Source organism: Fonsecaea nubica (assembly GCF_001646965.1).
Source record: "Fonsecaea nubica strain CBS 269.64 chromosome Unknown Scaff12, whole genome shotgun sequence".
Classification (NCBI taxonomy): Eukaryota; Fungi; Ascomycota; class Eurotiomycetes; order Chaetothyriales; family Herpotrichiellaceae; genus Fonsecaea; species Fonsecaea nubica.
Window position 1 is genome coordinate 82,344 of NW_019173685.1, and position 21,714 is coordinate 104,057.

General features: G+C 52.8%; 7 protein-coding genes across 7 annotated transcripts; 6 read left to right on the forward strand and 1 right to left on the reverse strand.

The window, feature by feature from the left end:
* Window positions 1–1,762: 1,762 nt before the first annotated feature.
* AYO20_02708 (hypothetical protein) lies at window positions 1,763–2,575 on the forward strand (the record flags this gene model as incomplete). The annotated part of the gene is made up of 1 exon (XM_022641012.1): window positions 1,763–2,575. One exon carries the CDS (start codon window positions 1,763–1,765, stop codon window positions 2,573–2,575), a length of 813 nt encoding a protein of 270 aa, XP_022502887.1.
* A 1,117-nt stretch (window positions 2,576–3,692) lies between these two features.
* Window positions 3,693–5,669, forward strand: AYO20_02709 (hypothetical protein; the record flags this gene model as incomplete). Its single annotated transcript, XM_022641013.1, has 3 exons — window positions 3,693–3,860; window positions 3,949–4,357; window positions 4,438–5,669. 3 exons carry the CDS (start codon window positions 3,693–3,695, stop codon window positions 5,667–5,669), a joined length of 1,809 nt encoding a protein of 602 aa, XP_022502888.1.
* A 2,000-nt stretch (window positions 5,670–7,669) lies between these two features.
* AYO20_02710 (hypothetical protein) lies at window positions 7,670–9,217 on the forward strand (the record flags this gene model as incomplete). Its single annotated transcript, XM_022641014.1, has 2 exons — window positions 7,670–7,901; window positions 7,980–9,217. The coding sequence occupies 2 exons, from the start codon at window positions 7,670–7,672 to the stop codon at window positions 9,215–9,217; spliced, it is 1,470 nt and encodes a 489-aa protein (XP_022502889.1).
* Window positions 9,218–10,724: 1,507 nt separating this feature from the next.
* AYO20_02711 (hypothetical protein) lies at window positions 10,725–12,231 on the forward strand (the record flags this gene model as incomplete). Its single annotated transcript, XM_022641015.1, has 2 exons — window positions 10,725–10,941; window positions 10,997–12,231. 2 exons carry the CDS (start codon window positions 10,725–10,727, stop codon window positions 12,229–12,231), a joined length of 1,452 nt encoding a protein of 483 aa, XP_022502890.1.
* Window positions 12,232–13,017: 786 nt separating this feature from the next.
* AYO20_02712 (hypothetical protein) lies at window positions 13,018–15,645 on the forward strand (the record flags this gene model as incomplete). The annotated part of the gene is made up of 1 exon (XM_022641016.1): window positions 13,018–15,645. The coding sequence occupies one exon, from the start codon at window positions 13,018–13,020 to the stop codon at window positions 15,643–15,645; it is 2,628 nt and encodes an 875-aa protein (XP_022502891.1).
* Window positions 15,646–17,183: 1,538 nt separating this feature from the next.
* AYO20_02713 (pre-mRNA-processing protein 45) lies at window positions 17,184–19,001 on the forward strand (the record flags this gene model as incomplete). Its single annotated transcript, XM_022641017.1, has 1 exon — window positions 17,184–19,001. One exon carries the CDS (start codon window positions 17,184–17,186, stop codon window positions 18,999–19,001), a length of 1,818 nt encoding a protein of 605 aa, XP_022502892.1.
* Window positions 19,002–19,316: 315 nt separating this feature from the next.
* AYO20_02714 (hypothetical protein) lies at window positions 19,317–20,276 on the reverse strand (the record flags this gene model as incomplete). Its single annotated transcript, XM_022641018.1, has 1 exon — window positions 19,317–20,276. One exon carries the CDS (start codon window positions 20,274–20,276, stop codon window positions 19,317–19,319), a length of 960 nt encoding a protein of 319 aa, XP_022502893.1.
* Between the last annotated feature and the right edge of the window lie 1,438 nt (window positions 20,277–21,714).

A 21,714-nucleotide genomic window follows, 5' to 3' on the forward strand; every position in this document is an offset into this window, starting at 1 on the left:
AGGACAGTGTCGGTGACACTGGATTAGTCGTGAGACAGTGTGACACTCTTTCCAACGCGCAATTTGTAGACTTACAAGGAAAGAAAGGAGGCTGGTTGCACCATGCCTGTGTCACTTCTCCTCCAACTCCTCCTCTATCAGACCTTTTACCTCTCCTCTTGCACTCTCACCTGCTGACACTTCATATACAAAAGGGGTGAAATTGTTTTAACCCCTTGAGCGTCTAGTCAATAGCCCCAGTTCCTCCGCATATTCGTCGCAAGGAGACCATAGCCATGGCATCCACACAAATCGCCATGCTGCCAACTACACCGGCACCTCGATTCAAGCATCAGTCCGTCGCTTTGAGATCAACATCGAGCTTAAGAGGGGTGTAAGCACTGACGAGCTTCCTAGGACCGAGAACCCATTCCACAACGATCCGATGCTGTTTCGCCCCAGACCACGACCAACGAATCCCCTCCCTGACCCTCCCCCAGTCCCAAATTGACAATCATCATCTTAATCATGGCTGTGGTAGATGGACACAAGAGCGGATACGGAGGGGTTGACCGCAGAATGGACCATAATGGGCAGGTATTAATCTGATGGGCATTACTGTTTGTTGTAGTTGGCCTCTCTCCTGGGAGAACGAAAGAGGAGGTGCGTCTCTCACATCTATGCCTCACCGTGGGCGGAAATACGGCGCCACAGATCATACATAATACCTAGCCTCTCGCCTGATAGAACAAAACTAATAGGCCCTTGGTTAAAGTTGCTTTGCCATTCTCTCATGATTGTTTGAGATATTACAAGCTAATGTGAACCCGTTCGTGCAACACTTGATGTAACACGCGCTTCTTCTATCACGGCTGAAATGCTCCAGATGCGCACTCCCTCCTGCCCCATGTCTGGCAATCGTCACTCCCCGACATGGCAGTTGGTTGGTTTGCAATTCGGCGCAGAACTACCCCTGTGCCTTGCATGCAGCACAATGGATTCCACGGAGACGATCTCTCAAACGAACGTGACAATGTTGCCAGATCATTCTGCCAGACATGGGCTCGTCCACTGGAACCAACCAACTTTCATCGGGACAAACACTTTGCTGCAAACTGTGACACAATGCAGCTACCTTTAGGGACATTGACCCAAGGGAACTACAAGAGTTCCAGCCGCGCAGAAACTTAAAGCACAAAATATAGCATCTATAAAAGTTTCATGGTGGCCGACCGCAAGCTGCTTAGCTACAAGGATGGTACTTTCAAGGACATTTTCGTATGCAGCATGGCGCAGAGAAGCTCTTCTTGTGTCCGGTATGTTATCCTGCTGACTTTGAATCAAAATTGTGAGCCTTCACAGCAACGTCTCGCAGTGAACCAGGTGCTTCGAAACTCGAGTTGCAACGATCTAGCTAGCCACCAAAGAAATGCACTCGAAACAAGGTCCTCTAAGAAGGAGACTGTGGTTCGAAACCCTCGCCTGCGTCCCTTGTACTTTACTCCAGGTCTTTACGATTTTGATTCGGGTGATGTCCCAAGTCCCAGAGTTTGACCGAAACAACTAAACACTAGGTCTTGGTTCGACGTAGAGATGAGGACCTCAATAGGACCTTTGGGGCACATTGATGGATATATATGTGAGTATGTGTGGTGTATCTTAGTTCTCTTGCATCAACTGGCACTGATTGTGACACTCTCTTGACCGACTGCTAAACACCCATCCCCTTTCAGATAGCATCCTTCAACAACACATTTCTTGCCTACCTTTTACGCACTTCGAGATGTCCTCTCAATTCTCCAACAACGACACCACAAATGCCTCTATTCCCATTTCTATCGATCAGGCGCGCTCCTTCCCTCCAACACAGGCCACAGTATCTAACGCCAACTACGTCGAACCCTTTGTGCGCCCGATGTCTCCTCTAGTCCCAACAAATGTGGGCCACAACCAATGCCGCCGCATACCGATGCTCGAGGTCGACGAAGATGGGATCGAGGATATTCAGGTTACCTTGATCCCAGCAATTGGACGGATCGAGGACTTGGTTCGATACCCGCCGACGGCCTCCTTGTCGCCATCTCCACAAACACCAACTATCACACCGGTGCCCGACCATGGTGAGACGATGATACCTGACTTCGACTTAGAAAACCTGTCCGGTAGTGCCCCGGTGAACGGGTTCGTCATTCGCTCGCGAGAGGATATCCTTTGGCGTCCGTACAATCGAACTGGTAGCTCGATTGGCGTTCCACTTGAACGCACCACGACACTTATTCCTGTCGTGCCAGACGAGGAGGGCTCTCCGCTGCCCCTGAGACGGCGACAACAAAATCCACGGCGCCGACCCGTGTCGGGAAATCCCCAATATGTCGAATTACGTCCACCATTGCTGCATTCTGCCTCGGTCACACGCACAAGACCATTGACCGAGGAGGGTGCGCTGGAGACAACGCTGCCGATGCAGACGAGTCAGACTTCAGCACAATGCAGACGTGTTGAGAATATTGGGCACTGGGTAGACTCCTTGATTGAACATGTTGCGCAAGTGAGATCTTGGACGCATCAGAACGGCCTAGATGGGGTTCAGGATTGAAATGATGCAGCATCCTAAAATAGGTCTCCAAGGGTGACAGTTCAGGGGCGTTTAATGGTTGATCCAACGCAAGGCTATGCGTCTTGGACAATATATGAGTGCTACCGAAATAGAACAGGATAGCCAAAAATGATACTACTAATCAAGGTGACGTGCATTTCAATTTCCATGCACGCGTCCTAGATAGGAGTATATACTTGTAAATTGTATCTCGGGACATATGACCTCATTCGACAACTCGGTGGCAAATTACTAAACGAGGTTAGCGGAAAACCTGGGGCTTGGCACAATCAAAACTCCACATTCGGGTTCTCGAATCCTTCCTTCGCTTCTCATTTTGCTTCCTCATCTCTCTGTTCCTTACCTAAGACCATCCCTATTCCCCAAATGGTCGACGGCGCTCCTTTCTCAGCATTTCTCGAGCTCAGCAGGGGTTTGACCGCTCAGATGGGTACCGAGGGAGAGATCACATATCGGAGATGGAGGCCTTGTTATTTTTGTATAACCTCATGGGCAAAGCTGTGCATTCTCACGCAGTTCAGATCGGGACGAGCCGAATTCTGACCCGGGACTCTCGTCTGATCCGCTCAAGAATGCGGAGCGACCAGGTGTCATGCTTGTTATCTTTTGCACCCGGATGCTTGTCGCAGTGGACCGTCGTCCGGCACCCCTGTGTACTCGGTATATCCACTACTCTCCACATACAACATCTTTGTCCTCATCAGCTAGGGTGATTCATGCGATGGAATACCAAGCCACACCCTTCAAAAAGGAAAGAGAACAGTTTTCCAACGAAATGGCGAAGTATTAATGTGCGCAGCCAAGAGCACAACCTCAAAGACGGTCAATTGGTCGGTCAGGAAAAACTTGGATTACTAAGTTTGTATTTCAACTTCCCCTTCTGTAGAACCCGAAACGGGTAGTGTTTGTAAGTATTATCTTTGCGAGTTTGACCCCTCTTCTGGCCCATGTCGTGGACAATCTCTGCTAGTCCCCTCGTGGTTAATCTGAGATTCTGTCTCTCTCCAAAAATTCCATGTGGTCTCCGAATCCTGAACTTCATATCAAGCGTCCTTGCCAACTCGCCATGACCTTCATGCAGCAACACAACGTCTAAATGTCATCTGGGATTATTCATTTCGTCAACGAGACGGGGCAGGGTGATGACGGTGGACCGAGCAAGAGACGGCTGTCGCGGATCAATTCTCATGTCGCGCGCTTCTCACATCAACGGCGGAAGAACAACAGCAGCAACAACAACAATTCCACAACTGTGAGCAAGACTGTGAGTGATATGGCGCATCATACGCTGTTGAGAGCTGCCCGCTTAGCTCTACCACCATACTCTGCCACTGATGATACAATTCGAACAGCCGCCGTTGCTGCAAGTCGACTTTGTCGTAGAAGATCCCCATCCGCCAGCTTCTCGCTCGTCCAGCGATAGTCCCGAGCAGATCCCTCCGTTTTCATCTCGAGATAACGATCAAGCCACACACTCGACCGGAGTTCCCCGTCCGGAACAGTCAGAGCGACGTCGCAGTGCCGGGTCAACCGCGACCGGAGAGCCTAGAAGCAACAAATTGATAAGACATCAGTCTGCTCCTGTCCCTGTCAGTCATGTTAAGCAAGAGGAACATGATCTCCTTGCTAGAGAAATCACCAAACGGCACTCAGATGGATTACATCTTCCCTTCTGCTCATCTCCCGAAATAGAATCCATGGGAGCATTCTTCCAGCTCGCTGATTCTGTGGACCTTTACGAGAAATACCTTCTCAATTACTGTATGTGTCATCTAAGCTGACTCTTTAACTTCATGAATCTCTCTCTCTCCCTTCCTAAGTTTGTTGAATATTTTGCTGAGTCAAAGGTGCTGAAGATTTCACCGACCTGCAAACTCAGATGTTTGGTTTCCACAAAGACGCCCTGTACTGTCCACAGAGAGTACCTGCAGCTCGATCAATACAGCAATCTCGCGCGGCACTGCATTGGATTCTTATAATCGCCGAGGAACAAATGGCAAAACGCATCAACGAGGCACCAAACTCGCATATTCTCAAACATTCGATCTTAAAACGCCGAGCGAGCGGTTATAAGATGCTCAGATCGCTCCTAAACAATGCTGACTTTGATTTGGAGACAGCCGTCTTGGCTTTGCGGTATGCGATCTCAGCCGAATGTTACATGAACCACAAAGACGCTGCCATGGAGCACTTGAAAGCACTGGACGCTTTATTGTCACGTCCGGGGGCCCTGGAACGCTTCGTTGCCAATCCTGACAAGACTGCACTGTCGCTTGCAACTCTGAAGAGAATGTACGTGTCTGTACCTTGCAGGATAAAGTCCTTCAGCGACTTTGAAACCATCAAAACCATGGTCTTCATCAAGTGGAAGCGCTTACAGGCGTTGTCGAAGCAAAATCACGCCGACTTGGTCCGTCACGCTTGTGCCGCCTATCTAACAAGCACGAATGGGAACTGCCAGACTCAAACGATGCCAACAAACCACACGAAAGAAACGCCCCCGGAACAGATTCTTCTTGATCGGTACATCTCGATCAAGAAGTCCGCGCTCTTCTCGACCTATTCCTGTGAAACCATGAATGCGGCTTGTGACCCAAATTGGATGTACACTTATCAGGCGGGGCTCTTCGCGCTGTTTTATGATATGAACATGACATTGGCAAGTTTTGGGAGGGACAATCTTCGCGACAAGATTTTGTTCCTAGAACAGCTCAAGGTTGTCTTGGATGGCAGCTCTGCAAATACTCTCGGAGGCACCTCGACGCTGTCCATTGTGGACTGGGTCCGCGAGCAGTGTTACCGTGAGTGCTTCAAAAAGGACGAAGCAATCGTCAAGGAAATTGATCTATGCACCTATGAGATCAATGGTTTCAAGGTCTTTGCGTTACTGGATATCAGCCAGCGAATTCGTCTAACGGGCGCATTACGAGCTTGGCTGCTCATCGATATCAGCGTCGACGTTGACATGGACAAGGACGATTTGACCGAAGAGGAATTTGTCTCGATGGAGGAACAAGTCACCAGAGCTTGGTGGGATGAACAGCTGACACCAAACTCATCTCCATCACCTTGAGAGAACCCTTTGTCATCTTTTGATGTTCGCTAAAACGATTCAGCCTCGACGCATTCTTCCGACATCCCATCTTCTGCCATCTGGCCACATCGGGTCTCCAGCTGGAGGCTTTCTTGGTCTGGCCATACAGGGACAAAAGCATGTTTTCCACAAGCGGTCTTTATTTGGAGCCTGGTTAGGTCACCAACGGGGCCAATCCCATCAGTCTGCTAGTCAGAGAGCAGCCCCTGTGCCCCTCCTCCACGAAGCCTTACCGGTACCCAGCCGGGAGGTGACCGCGATTTACCGACGCTGACTAAACGTGGCATGATTACTCGGTATACACTGAAAAGTCCCTTCGCGTACTCAATACTTGGTTTCACCTGACTGCGGGCTCCTTTCGGCTTGCACACTCAAGGATCAGCGTGCGGATCCAAAATGGCCAACCTGTCTCGTGCGCAAGTCACGCCTTTCATCAACAAATACACTGTGTACGATATCTGCCGGGGGATCGGGGCCTATTGTCCCCATCTGCAGTGGAACAAGCTTATGTCGACGGTTTGAGATCGCTGCAACTAACGGCCGGGGGCGTGGATTCTAGGTCTTACTCACGAGTGGCATGTTCATGTGGCAGCTAGTGCCCGACTTGGAAAATGTTTTCGAGAACCTGCGAGGATTCTTGGAGTTGCTGCTTATCCTTTTGTTTTTGGTGTTGTCCCATGGGAACTTTTTCCATCCTCTTTCGAGTATTGACAGTCCCTAGTCAAGCATTCTGTTACATGCCACCCTGAGCCCGAAGCTCTTAAGATGCGATCAGAAAACAAATGGTGACCCTTTGTTGGCTGACCCGCCCAGACAAGCCAGTATACAGTGCGCAAAACTACCCAAGCTGGCCTCGCTCATACACTTTCCACATGACGCACCTTAAGCTACTGGTGGTAGAGGACTATGAAGCCCAGAACCCGACTAGGATGAGCTATCGTTGGAACGTCAAGCAGGAGGGAAGCGACACAGAAAGAAGGCGTGTCAGATGAAAGTGGTCTCTGCTCAACAGGATCGCGATGTCGGCCATATGGCTGGAATATATGTGTATGCCTTTGTCAAGTGCGGTCGACATGAGCAAGTCGTCAGGGCTTACAAAATTGATAGTGGACGATGGACGAAGTACAATCCGGGATTTCAGGGAGGATGCAGTGGTCCTGGTCTCTTGTGTCACTAGGAGATAGTACTCGCAGCACCGGCCGGGCTACTGGGAGCTACTGTCTCATTCCCGCAGCAAATCGCCTTCTATCAAATGAAAGCACGCCTGCTCTCGCGATCTGGACGATCATGGAAACGCCACATCCTGATTTCCTGCGGACTTGACATTTCCTTTAATGTCTTCTCAATTCAGAGCTATAGCTACAGTCGATACCGTCACAAAGGCCTCCTATATCATGTAGCTTCCTATTTCACTCGTACCACTGGAGAGGGATTTCCGAAGTATCGTTCGTGGAATTGATCTCCCCGACTAGTCGCCATTACTTTCTGCCCCATCGAACACGACCAGGGACCGATCTCGGAAGAAATCGTTGGCTATTAACAAGACAAGAATCGACAACGGAGGTCCCCGTCGCCCCGCCCGAGATTGGGAGTTGGGAGCCCCAGAGCCTCTGGAGTCGACCAGTTATCACTAAGGCTACTCGACTGTCTCCATCTGCTACGCCTTTGGTATGCCTTTGGTACGCCTCTTCTCTCACCGTCTATTCTCCCCCACTTGCGCCCGCAGGAGCACGGGCGCCTAGAAAGCAAAGCTTACATAGCATTGAGACAGGTACGCCTTTTGGCCTGCCCCGCGCCAGTCAAAGTGCTCGCAACATTGTGTATCAACGGTAAATTCTCTCGCATGACGCAAGCCTAGTCCGAGGGTCGCTGGCTCGACATAAGAGGCAAGATGTCGTGTGCTTCAGCTTAAACATCATATTTTGCCCACCTCTTTGTCTGCTATTCCCGGGACAGGCTGATTGTCTGCTTAATCGACTATGCCACACACTGGAAGCATTGCTCTGCGCGAGTCGCTGCCGTCATACGATGGCGGTGCAGTAGGAATAGCCCGAGACGCTGATGCCAATGCCAATGCCAATGTCGATGTCGAGGTCGAGGTCGAGGTCGACGAACCCAGTCTTGACCATGCTAATCCGAGGCAGTGGGCATCCAGACGGCAGAAGGCTTGTGTTCTCGTGGGATCTTCAATCCTTCAGCTGCCGGTATGGGGTAAGGGACCATGAGGTATTGTTGCATGGCCGGTTACAATCTCTCTACTGACCACCGAAACCCCGTAAAACTGTGCAGGGTTTGCCATGAATTACGGCGTCTTTCAGGAATACTATTCCGGCAACTGGACGCTGGAGGGGAGTCGTGAAACCACCGGTATCATTGGCACCACCTCCAACGGCGTCATGTACCTGTCAATGCCTTTCCTCTTCGCACTTTTCTCCCGACGATGGGCCCGTCGGCGGCAGCTCGCGGCGCTGTGCGGCGCGGTACTCAGCTGTGTCTCCTTCCTCTTGTCCTCGTTCAGTACCGACGTCTGGCATTTGGTCGCGACACAGGGAGTCACGTCGGCGTTGGGGTGCGCTCTCATCTACAGCCCAACCACGCTGTCCCTGGGGGAGTGGTTCAACACCGGAAACCGTGCTGTCGCGTACGGGGTGGTCTTATCCTGCAAGAACATCGTCGGCTCGACCTGTCCGTTTATACTGCGCGCCCTGCTCGACCGTTACGGCTTTCGCAACACATTGAGGATCTGGACCGCCCTGGCAGCGGGGACCAGTGTCCTGGGGACATTTATGATCCCGACCCCGCCGTCGACCATTACCATGATCACCACCGCCACCAGCACCTCGAGTGCCCACCGGTCGCGCAGGATTCCCTGGCATTTCCTCCGCCACCGGACCTTTTACATCTACAGCGTTGCCACCGTCCTACAGAGCTCCGGGTACGGCATCCCGCAGACGTACTTGAGCACGTACGCGCACGAAGTCACGAAGCTGTCGCAGACCTCGGCCACGCTGTTGCTGACGCTCTTCAACCTCCCGGGGATCGTCTCGTCCTCGTTCTTCGGCTATCTCAGCGACAACAAGCGGCTCCCACTCTCGGTCACGACCGTGACGGCCATCTCGGCCGTCAGTTCGGCCCTGTCGGCATTTCTATTCTGGGGCCTGACCTCGCGGGGCGCCATGGCCCTCTTGGTCTTGTTCTCGGTGACCTTTGGCTTCTTCGCCGGCGGTTACAGCGCCACCTGGGGCGGCGTCATCAACGAGCTGGAGCGCGAGGCCGCACAGCGCAACGAGGCCATCGACTCGGGAATGCTCTACGGCCTGCTCAACGGCGCAAGAGGCATCGGCTACGTCGTCGGCGGTCTGGCCGGCGTGTCCCTCCTGAAAGCCGGAGCCGACGTGGCCGCCTCGGTGCCCGGTCCCGGCTACGAGACTTCCTACGGTCCTCTCATCATTTTCACTGGTCTTTGCACCGTGTTTGGCGGCTGGGGGGTGTTGTGGAAGATCCCGAAGCTGCTGCGCTTGGTGTGATGCGACGAGAGCATTCGTATAGGTAAATGTGGTCGTTGCGATCTCATCACTGGCAATTTAGACCACCCTTTTTGGAAGTGCGATTCTTCCCACTTTCCTTGTATCCTCAGGGCATCTTGTGTTCATGGACCACAAGAAAGCGGTGTTGCGGACTTTAGTGCGGAATAGGTTAGCTGACCGCACCAACTAATTTCTAGAGAGGGCCACAATCTTTGTCGTGAATGTTCAAAGGTTAAAGTGATTGGGTTTTCTGGCTGCGGTATCGGACCATGATTGTACGTGTGTTAGAACATACTCGGTACATACTAATCACTTGTGTGATGCGGAGTATGTCGAGTATCTACAAGTACTTGTAGTACCATGCAGTAGTTGGTGCCCAGAGACCCGCGTGACCCGTCAAACTCCGATGTGCTTCCCGGATGAATATTCTGCCGAAATGAATTTTGGTCCCTTGACGCACCCGATAATTCTCGGCAGCGCACCAGAACGATCGAGATGGGGACAAAGATCCTCATGGATTGAGGAGAAATCGAGAGCACATGTTTTTGCCCCAGACCACCAATCACCCAAATTGCAGGGAGTGGAGATGACATAAGAGCGCATGTGGAATGGGCGAGCATGTGGCAATTGGATCGAGGCACATGGAGCACATGGAGCACATGCTAGAGATAAGGATGGAAGTGGGAGTGAGAAGGTGGTTTCTCTAATGAACAAATGGGATTAATAATATGAGGTGAGGAACTGACCTGTCAGATTAGAGGTATGAAATGAAGTATGTACTTGTCCTCGGTACCGGCTGGGCCAACAGAACGACGGACCAGTTGAGGTCCAGACAATTTGGAGTAGCAAAAGCAAAAACAAAAGGGATTCCAGTGAAGCTTTGCAAAGGATCCAACAGCTTGTCAGCCAATCGGGGGGATTATGATGATGGGGGGAGAGAAGGGCCAAGGTACCGCGTACCTCATGTGCACAAAGCACAAGTACAAGTAAAATACTCGGTACCACAACCCAAAGCGGCAATTCGGCTGCTGGCCCCAGGAAAACCACTGACGGAGCATGTGATCGATTTTCCTCCCCCCCAATAAAGAAGATCATCATCACCGTCCATCCACCGCCGTCCCATTCACCCATGCCACGATCCGCCGCCCGTTCAATCATTGCAATTCCCTCTCTCTGTCATTCTTTCACCGACCGCTTGTGAGAACCAGTACCACGCTGCCACACACACACTCTCTCTATTCGTGCTCGACTTCACTTGTTCGCTTGCTCACCTGCTCACCTCCTCTCCTCTCCTCGCCCTCCCTCCCTCGTATTACCAATATACCACATTCACGCCGCATATCCAGCGCCGTCATTCCTCACAGTCCGACTCACCCTCTCCGACCATGTAGGAGTCTCTCAAATTACCATTTTACCGCCTCCAAGGACTCTTTCCGACTCTACACATTTGCCGACCGCCGACTGCTACAAACCGCATTCAACTCGCCTCACTTTTCCTCCGCGCGCAATGGACTCACAATCGCCAAATCCACCTTACGCCGTTCCTCCTCCGTTCTCACCTCCGCTTTCCGCCCACCGTTCGTCTGCTGACTCTCATAAACCCGCCTCTATCGACATCGACATGATGCGATCTGACGACCGATCCACGAGGGCAGGCAGTGTGCTCTCTGGCATGTCCATCGAGGACATGGAGGCTGCCGAGACCCTGAATAATCTCTCTCAGAGTAAGATGTCCCCCGAAAAGTCCCTTATACCCTAATCTAATATGCGCCGTATCAGAATACCACTCGCCGAGGCAATCTCAGCCGCAACAACCTCCTACGCTTGTCCAGTCTCAAACCAGCTTCGACTCTGACCAACCGGAACCCCTCCTAAGACTGTTTACGAGCCAGTATCCTTGGACCCGCCCTCTCATCAACGGCTCCTTGTCCGCTTATAAGACTACGCAATCTTATATACCAGGCGCAGAGTGGACTGAGCGGAATGTTGGCTTGCCTATCGCAGGGACCGTCGCCAGAATATCGGGTGTGGAAGGTGGTTTGCGCTGGGCCTTGCAACCCAAGCGCGATGGGAGATCGCCAAATAAACCCTCCGACATTGAGAAGGGGTATTCAGATATTTCCCCCGACGGGACCAACCGACCAACCTCCGAGACTGGTTACTCGGATTCTCTACCAGCCTACAACGCTGGCGATCGCTCACCACCCTATGTTGAACAGCAAGTCCTTCTCAAAAGCCGTGACGATCGCCAACCGCCACCAGGTTGGCGTCAACAACTAATGGTCTCTACCAGCGGTCTAGGCATTGCCATGAGCGACGAATCGATTCGAAGTCTGCGGTACTGTCTCAGCTGGCTCCGTTGGGCTAACGGCCGGCTTGGAGAAGCCATCCAGAATCTCAAAAACCTGCTTGAGCGGTGGGATGAAGGTGTCACTCCGGGTGAACAGCCCCCCACGATGTCTGTCGCAAACATGACTCAAACCCACGAAGAGAGAAGACAAGCTGCTCTGTCTGCCCGTATCGCCGCGTTAAGAGCCGACGTCCTCCAAACCCTCAAGCATGTCGTGGGGATTGTCTCCAATTACGCGGGTGGTGCCTTACCCCAGAATGCCCGAGATCTGGTGCATAGACATTTGGTCAGTCTACCCCAACGTTTCAATCTAGCCAGCCGAGCAGACGGGGAGGAAGACTCATCTAGTGAGACCGGGCCTGAGAGCTCTGAAGCGGTCAAGAGTGGAAGGAGAGTCATGGTTCTGGCCCAAGAGGGATTGGACATGATGACCCAGGTCAGTCGAGTGGTCAACGATACTCTTGTCAGTGCAGAAGGTTGGTGTGAGAAGTTGGGAAAAAGAGTCGATCGACAGCCCCAGCAACCTTCGCAACAGTCACTCGTGGACGAGAAGATGGAGACAGACAACCGCGAGGGCAGCGCAAGGAGTGAAACGGTAAGAAGCGAAACGCTCGCACCGAGTGATGGTGGGAGGGACGTCGAGGATGTCAAGATGACCATGTAACAACACGCGTACAAAAGGTGAGAGGCATATGTTTTCGTGGCGGGCTGTAAACGTTCCACCTCTCGATCTTATGGCACGATCTTGATGTAAGAAATACTTCTGGTTGGATACGATGCTTGCAATCTTGCAGACCCTGGGGGAGCGATACCAAGAAACAACGAACAATGCTATGAAAGATACTGCCTGTGCACTACCTTGGGGAGAGGATGTGTCTCAAACGATCAAAGAATTAGCAATGATTAGATGAGCCACGTGTTATGGCATAAAATAAGACAAGAGAGAGCTTCTTGACAATCAAAAGTTTGGAGTGGTCGATCAGGTAGAAGCCAGCGCTCTGGTGAAGGGCGACAGTTCGCTTGATCCATCACATCAACGAACACCTTCCCACCACGGGAGAAGGGAGGGGAGGATTCCTTCAAGAAATATGTTTATACCCAAAAAAGTCCATTACCATCCTTATGGTCTAAACCATAGCTTGGGTTCTCCTGCACATATGTGTCTTGCGACAATGTGAATTTATGGTTTCAAAGATAGAAAAGAAGGTGGACAAGGCTGACGTCGGAGTCGGAGGAATCTTTCTGCGAACACAGCGAAACGTGGTGTTGCTCCAACATCTCCGCAGTCCAGCCTCTCGACTGCTCAGCGTCAAACCAAGTTTCACTTACTTACTGTACTGTACAAACATATGTCCCAAGTCGGGACGCAGCTAGTCCTTGCTATTCCACAACTCTTGAACCGTGACCTCTCATCCGGCCGCACCATGACTGTCCCCAAGTGACAAAGACCATGGACCCCCAGCAATATCACGGGTCATCTCACCCCTCCGAGCAACCCACTAGCCGCACCATCTTCCCTAAAGGGCCTGTATTCAACCTCGAGGACTTCTCCAGTCGCGACTTCATAGCCAAAGACTTCATCGAATCCTTGACCGAGAGTGTGCAGTCCGCGCATCGCCGTTCGCACGGGACCACCAACGCGCCCTTCGACCCCAAACCCTTGATCCGCGCATTCGAACAGGCCTCGCGCCGCCTCGATGAACTGTCCGGTGAGCTCGAACAGCGAGAGAATGAATTGTCCGCCGCCGTGAGAAGAGCTGAGGCGCAGCATGCGGGCAACACCGAGACACTGGGCAGGAAGCTCAACTCGACGATTGAGAGCTTTCAGAAGCTAGACACGTCTTTGAAGAGCGACCGAGGGGAGAAATGGGGCGGGAATGTCGCGGTGGACACTGGGCGGAGGATCGAAGAGCTGGACCGACAGAGGAGGAAGGCCCTGGACGCGCACTTCTTGATTGAATGCTGGGACGAGGTCAGTAACCGAGGGGAGGTCACCCTGTTGGAGAATCTAAGGAGATCGGGCACCGGAGAAGGGAAGATCAGGTCGGCCAACATTGCCCGCCAGCTACTGAGGATCAGCCAACGACTCGACCCGAAAAGTCATGGCCAGCCCAATGGCGTATCGACGACCAAGCAGGTCGGCATCACGAACGGCGTGACGGGGAGCCGGAGTTTCAACACCAGAGAAGTCATTGAGAAATTCATCGAGACGCTCGAGAACGACATGCTCAAGTTGTTTGACGACTTTTATCGACGGAAAAACTTTGAGGAGATGAAGAACTGTGCGATCGTGTTGCAGGACTTTAATGGCGGCGCGTCCGTGCAAGCGGCCTTTGTCAACCAGCACCAGTTCTTCATCGATCGGAGTAATCTCATGACCGAGGAGATTGGCGGGGACCAAGAGACCTGGATTCGACTCTCGGATCCAGACGCCGATTTACCGGGCGTTGAACCTGGCTTGCAGTCGTTGATCGACGAAGTCAAGGTCGTGGTTCAGGAAGAGTCGGGGATCATCAAGAGAGCATTTCCCTACCCGGAACAAGTGCTGGGCAAATTCGTTCAGAGAGTGTTCCAGCAGTCTATACAGCAAAGGCTAGAGTTGGTGCTGGAGAAGGCCGAGTCCGAATCCACGCTTGCTTATCTGAGATCGCTTCAAGCCGCGAGAAGCTACATCGGCGTCCTTGTCGAAGATTTGAAGGCACATGGGTTGACAGAGCATCCTGACCCGGCGACTTCGCAGACGAGTCAACTACTCGACCAGCAACTTGATGAACTTTTCACCCCATACTTTGGCGGTTCAGCATACATCGACAAGGAAAAACACAACCTTCAAGAGCTCTATAAGTCTCTTCTATTCAAGTTCGAACTCTTCCACTCTCGGCGCCAGAAAGAACCAAAGACATACCTCGCAGCAATCCGCAATCGGGGCCAGGAACTTCTTGCATCCGCTAGAGAAGCCACCGACGCGTACGTTAAAAGCCTGGATTTGGAGAAGATGTCGCCTACGCAAAAGAGGATCTTGTTGAGTGTCGCAGGTCTTCAGAGCACGGGTGGCGACGACAAGGTACAACCAAATATGGAGCTCGACGAGGAAGACGGGCGGTTGAATGTCGCATTCGCCAAAAGGATGCTCAAGTGGCTCGCCGAAGGTGTTAGGCGGGGCCTTGAACTAGGGGGCGGTTCAGAAACGCCAAAGGATGTCGCTGCTCTCCTCAACCTCGTCTTGAAAAACTTGTTGGAATCCTACGTCGAAGTGTCTCTCGAAGCCTGTGCGGACCTCGCCTCCTCCTTTGAAAATACACGACGGGAGCCCGACCTCTCTTATCTCTCCAACCTTCGCACCGCAGTGCACATTGCGCACCTAGTGCAGTCCTGCATCAACACTCTTCTTATCCCCTTGGCTAGCTCGTCATTGACGACGCGGCGAGAGATGGAGAAAGCTGCCCGGACAGCGACGATACGCATCGAGGATCAAATCAATAACATTGAACAAGCCACCGTTGATGGCGTGCTTAACTGGACGTCACGATTGCTGTCCAACCAGAATCGTGTGGATTTCCGACCCCGGCAGGAGACGGAAGCGCCGAGCTTGGAACAACCTCAAACGTCAACCTGTGAAAGCGTGTGTAGATTTTTGGGCTCGTTCCACGAGACTGCAGTGCAAAGCTTCGACGGCGCGAATCTCAGTGTGTTGCTCATGGAAGTTGCAGTGGGATTCCGCAGTCAGCTCCTCCAGCACTTCACCAAGTATCAAGTCAATAGGATTGGCGGCGTGATGCTTGCGAGAGACATGTCCCGCTACGTCCAGCTTCTGCGGTCTTGGGAACTTGGCGGCGGCGCCAGCGGCGAGAGCGCCACCATCGACGCCGATGCAGTCAGCGGAGGAGCGTCCTTCAAGAACAGTCTTGAAGTGCTCAGTGAGCTTGCTAGCGTGTTTGTGCTGCATCCCGACGCGTTGAAGGAGAGACTAAGGGGGCCCGTCCTGGGAAATCTGGGCAAGGAGAATCTCAGACCGTATCTGCTCAAGCGGGATGATTATCTCGAGGTGGGCATGCAGAGTCTGCTGGCGTCTTTGTGATTGATTACAGGGGCAACCAAGGGGCAAACATCAAATATGGACGAACGCATATATGTACGTATGCATGTATTCGGAGTATACACCTACTTTGACATTTGTGCAAACGGGGAGAGAGTGAGTGGTACAGAAGCACCATGTCTAGACGTCCGGGACGCGGTGATCCAGGAGCAGTGTTCATATTATTCGTTCGTAGGTACGGTGGACATGGGAGCACCGCTATTGGATGGGGAGTACTTTTCCAAATATGTATTTGCGGGAGCAGAGATCTATCTATGCTGGGAACATGAACATGAAGAGATACCATCTCTCAGAAGACAATGATACCCACCACCCATATGCCATCGAATCCCATCAATTCATGTAGTGGTGTGTGTGATCGTGCGGAGGGCGACTTGTAGTATGGCGTGCGTCGACTATGCTTCGTTTCGCAAAGGGGCAAAGCCCTGAAAAAGTTGTATATATCCCAGACTCCGAGCAATTGCATGCTGCGCCATACCTAGCAATGCGATGTAATGCGATGCGCCCGCCCCTCCCAATGCTCGTGTCTGTACACCTCCCGAGAATACTGTACACCCCTCAAACAAAACCCGTGTTTAGGCTGGCGGTCCCTGTCGGGTGAAGAACACAACATCCGCTCGAAAGCAAGTCTGAGATTGGACGTCCAGGAGCTCGATCTGCCGCCACGGCGCCGCCTTTTTTTGTAGGGTGCTTTCTTTTTATATCTTGAACCCATACCCGGCCATGCAGTCCTTGTATTGCATGACCAGACTCTTGCAGTCCTCTTGTGGGTCGTCGGCGCGGGAGAAGAGCATGCACTCGTCACGCCGCGATTTCTCGTCCTTGCACACGCAGCATGGCTGGATGAGTCATAGAGGCGTTAGCAGACGATTCATCATTCCGTGGGCGGGCAGGTGGGTGTATGTATGTGTGTACGTCGCACGCAGTGGCGAATGAGGGACAACTGCTCTCGCGGCGCAGAGCAGACAAATGCGCTGGGAGGGAGCCGTTGTGGGAAGCGCGGTGCTGGGTGTTTTCGTACCTTTACTTTCTCCGTCTTCTCTCCTGCCGACGCCGTTTTAACATCGCGGGCGAGGTTGTCGGGCGTCGAAGGTTGCGTGACTGCAATGGAAGAATATATTAGTTTGAGAGGTTCCTATAGTCCTCTGCCCGAGCGGGCATGGGGCAGATCAACATACCTGCAGCAGGCTGCGCGGGCGTAGGCGAAGAAGACGAGGAAAACCAACCCATCTTGACTGGCAGACTCTGTAATGTAGAAGCTGTTCTCTGAGAGAGCTTTGCGGGTTGAACTTTGGCTGAGAAATACAAATTGTATTTGGAGATGATTGGAGATCCGGAAGACGTCAACTGCTATTCTGCCATCAAAGGATTCACCGTAGATGGACTGTACGGTGAACCACAAAGTGCCACTCCCCGCATTATGGGGACTTCGCCCATTTTGCAACTTTCCACTTTCCACCTTCAACCCAAGTGTCTACCTAGTCCTCCATTTCCTCACGCCCTACTAACCCTCCACAATCATGGCGACTGGTCTGTTCGCCTCATTGCCAAAACCCAAATACACGGGGGAACATGAAGAGGTGCCGATCCACGCACAGCCGAGAGGACCGCGGATCGTGGGACCCGGCGTGATTGATGAATCCCAGATTGTTCTAAAGGTCAGTACCAACCTTACCCTGAGCTCTGGTCTCTCACCCGACATACTGACACGTTACTTCTCTCGTCAGCGTTCTGGACCACCTCCTTACGGTCAGCGATCCGGATGGCGACCCCGCTCCGCAGAAGACTTTGGCGACGGCGGTGCATTTCCCGAAATCCCCGTGGCGCAGTATCCGCTTGACATGGGCCGAAAGGGGACGGCGTCCACCTCGAATGCGCTTGCCATCCAAGTCGACGCCGAAGGAAAAGTGAAATACGATGCCATCGCGAGACAGGGCCACAGCGAAGGCCGGATCATACATTCCAGTTTCAAGGACTTGATCCCGCTGAGACAGCGCGCTGACGCGGGCGACTTGAGCCTCGACAGGCCATCTGCGGAGGAGGCGCAAGCCACGGCTGAACGGACGAAACTTGCGTTGGAGAAGTTGGTGTCTGGGGCTGTGGCGGCACAGAAGCCCAAGAACGTGAAGGGTGTGAATCGGGAAGAGCCGACTTACGTGCGATACACGCCTGCGAATCAGATGGGGGACAATTCCAAGAAGAACGACCGCATATTCAAAATTGTCAAGAAGCAGGAGGATCCTATGGAGCCTCCGAAGTTCAAGCACAAGAAGATCCCTCGAGGCCCTCCTTCTCCTCCGCCACCAGTCATGCACTCGCCCCCACGGAAACTAACCGCAGAAGACCAGGAAGCGTGGAAAATTCCGCCTCCGATCTCCAACTGGAAGAATCCCAAAGGTTATACGGTTCCCTTGGACAAGCGATTAGCGGCAGATGGTCGAGGACTACAAGACGTGACGATTAACGACAAATTCGCCCAGTTCGCGGAAGCCCTCTTTACAGCCGACCGACACGCAAGAGAAGAAGTCCGGCTCCGCGCGCAAATGCAGCAGAAGCTAGCGGAGAAGGAGAAGCTCGCTAAAGAAGAGCACTTGCGAGAAATGGCGAAGAAGGCGAGGGAGGAGAGACAGCGTGCCACAGAGACACACACGAAGCGGTCACGGTCACGCTCTTACTCGGGCTCCTCTTATGATTCTCGGAGTGATAGCGAAGACGAGGCGGCGAGAGAAAGAGAACGGGCTCGACGAGAACGTAGGCAGGAAAATGAACGACAACTCCGCCAGTCGAGGATGGGCGCCGAAAAGAGAATCCAGATGATGGCGAGAGAACAGAATCGAGACATCTCCGAAAAAGTTGCGCTGGGATTGGCGAAGCCGACGCAGAACCAGGAGACGATGTACGATTCTCGGTTGTTCAACCAGACCTCTGGGTTTGATTCGGGATTTAATGAGGATCAACACTACGATAAACCCCTCTTCGCAGCGCACGATGCGATCAACAGCATATATCGTCCGTCAGCGGGCAACCAGGACGACGAAGAATATGGGGAAGAAGCGGCGGAGAGCGCAATGGGCAAAATTTCAAAATCTAACAGGTTTGAGGTCTTGGGCAAAGCCAAGGAAGGATTCAAGGGGGCCGATGTGGCGGAGCGAGAGGCCGGGCCTGTCCAATTCGAGAAGGACAAGGACGATCCTTTTGGGATTGACAGTCTCATCGGAGAGGCGTCCGCCAGGGCTGGTGGAGAAGGGAAGAAGAGGTATGGGCTCGAGCAAGCTGAAGATAGGGATCGGGACGAAAGAGAACGGCAGAGGAAGCGGGCGAGGGTCGATGATGATTAAAAGGTGCTGCTGGAATCTGGCGTTGGGTGGAGGTCTAAGCGAGCTGGATATCAGCTTTGAACCAGACAGCGTCATAGCATGGCCTGGTCTTGGTATCAAAAGAAGAATCATTTTGATATACCCTTCCAGGCATTTTTTTTTGCTCAGTGGTGTTGAGCTGAGCATGTCCTATCATGTCCTGTCCTGTTCTGTCCTTTTTGTCCCTTTCCCCCTTTAGCATTGCAAGTACGTTATAGGGATTCCGCTCTGCCCTTTTTGTCAGTCCGTGGATATCCCCAGAGATCTCCCAGATATGTATATCTTTCGAGTCCGGAATCACTTCTCCACCACGAGGATCCCGAAATGCGGCCTCTCCTCACACCCGTCCCAGTAGTCGAAGCCGACGCCGTAGTCGGCGCGACTCTCGTCGTCGGTTTTGGGGAGACGGACTGTACGCCATGTGATGGGGCCGCGCATGCCGGCCCGGCGCGCGGCGTCCTCGTACACCTCGCGGCGGAGGTGGAAGTTGTCGAACGAGATGTCGACGGGTTGGACGTGCGCGGTGATCCGCGTGTGGTAGCCCTCACCCGAGGCGAGCGGCGGGGAGAGGTACGCGACCGAGACGCCGAAGCGGCGCATGGTCGCCTGCGCGGCGGGCGTGGCGTGCGCGGCTGCAAACGCGTCCAGGTCCGCAGCTGGGTGCGGTGTGATCCCCACGAATCGTCCGCCCGGTCGCAGCGCCGCGGCGATGTTGGCGAACATGCTCGCCATGTCCGCGGTCGAGGAGGCGTAGTTGAGGAGCCACGCGCCCAGTACGATGTCGAATGAACCTCCGCTATCTCCACTTCCAGCACTGCCTCTACTGTCATCGTCACCGTCATCTGCTGAGAGGAGAGCCAAGGGCAGCGGCTTCGTCGCGTCGCCCACCACAAACTTCAACCGGCCGTCTCGAAACGCATCCAGCTCGGCCGCGGAGCGCTCCGCGGCCTCCACCATGGTCGGCGAGATGTCGACGCCGACGACGCGGCGCGGGGACGCCCATTCGAGGAGGAGCCGCGAGTAGTAGCCCGTGCCGCACGCGAGGTCGAGCACCGAGACGCCGCCACTGCCGCCGCCATGGCTCTTGTCGTCTGGCGGGTTCGGGTTGAGGTACGGCACGACGGTGTCGCGGAGATTGTTGCGCTCGAGCACCGCGCCGGGGATCTTCTTCATCGACTCGTACGACTGGCCGATCTGGTCGTACTGGGTCGACGCCGCGGGTGCGGTGTCCGGTTGTGGTCGCTGCGTCGTCGACATTTGGTGAATGTGTCGGCAATGAAGCTGTCGGAGAGAGGATGAGACGAGACTAATGTGATTGATTCCTTGGAATGGTCGTGAGAAAGTCGGGTGGATGGATAGATAGATGTGTGTGTACAGAATGGCGGGGTAAGCTGCTGGAATATGTAGATGAGCCCCGAGCAGTATTGTGTTTACGGGCTATTGTCGTCAATATCCCGGTTTTGCCTCTCTCTTTTCTCATGTCGATGTAAAGGGTCAGAAACCAGACAAAAAGTGTATACCTAGACAGGAGGGTTTAATGTAGAAATACAAACTACCGAGTAGAGAAGGAAAAAATTTGGGGGAATGTTGATATGTACGAGGTATATCTTTGGCATTGGTAGCCAATCAATCAATCAATCACTCAACCATACCTCTCTTTTGTTTTATAAAGTCGTTATTACCGGGAAATCCGCCTCCGGTTTAGGTGGTCCAGCCGTTTCGGGTATAGTCGCGGGCTAGGGGCGCCGCCGCTTTTGACGTCTCAGAGAACGCATGGCCAGATACCACCACGACTATGGTGGTCGAGGCGGGTCGGAACAGGAACGGTGCTGCCAAGGACACGGCAGCCAAAAGAGGGGAAGCTTCAAGAAGGCTTTGGAGGCCGAAGTGGACCGGAGAAACTACCCTCCTCTTCCTTACACGTTGAGTCGTTGTCGCAGAGAGCCGCCCCTGGCGACATAACTATAACAGACGGACCGTCCCTTCACAAGGAACGGCCCGTAGTCGATATCAGTTATACTCCGACCCCTACCTTTGGATACAGGAGTGTTGTTCTACCTTGACGCCGTTACAAGTCACCACGTCGTTATGTCTTTCCATCACCCGCATGATAAGTATAGCTATCTATACAAGACGAGTACTCAACAGGCTCTAACACCGTACTCGGGTGAAACCGAATAGGAAAATCCCAGGAAAAGCAAAAACAATCGACAGCCAGGATTCCCAAGTGGTCTCCCAACTTGGTATTAGTTGGGTGACCTCCTGGGTCAGTGGTGAGGTCGGATGTCGTCGCCGCTGTTCCTCTGGCACAAAGGGTGAGCGACGGTTATATATATATATATATATATATCAAAGAAACCTCACAGCAGCCGAAAGAGTCCACCGATGCCGTAAGGAGAGAGCTGAAGAAAATGGCCATCCAATTTCCCTTGATGACGCTCAAGATGATAATCGAACTTGGCAAGAGAATTCTCAGTTGAACCGGGGAAAAATGTTGAATTTATGGGAATTTTCTACCACCCTTTCTCAGGGATTATTACTAAATATTACTACAATCATGTAGCTTATAAGCTCGTAATTATAGATAGAGAATAAAATCTACAGTTTCATACCTAAATCTTTGAGTAAAAGACAAAATAAATTAAGGGTATTCTGGTCATTACTTCGCTGTGCCACTTATTTTTCCACAAGGCTC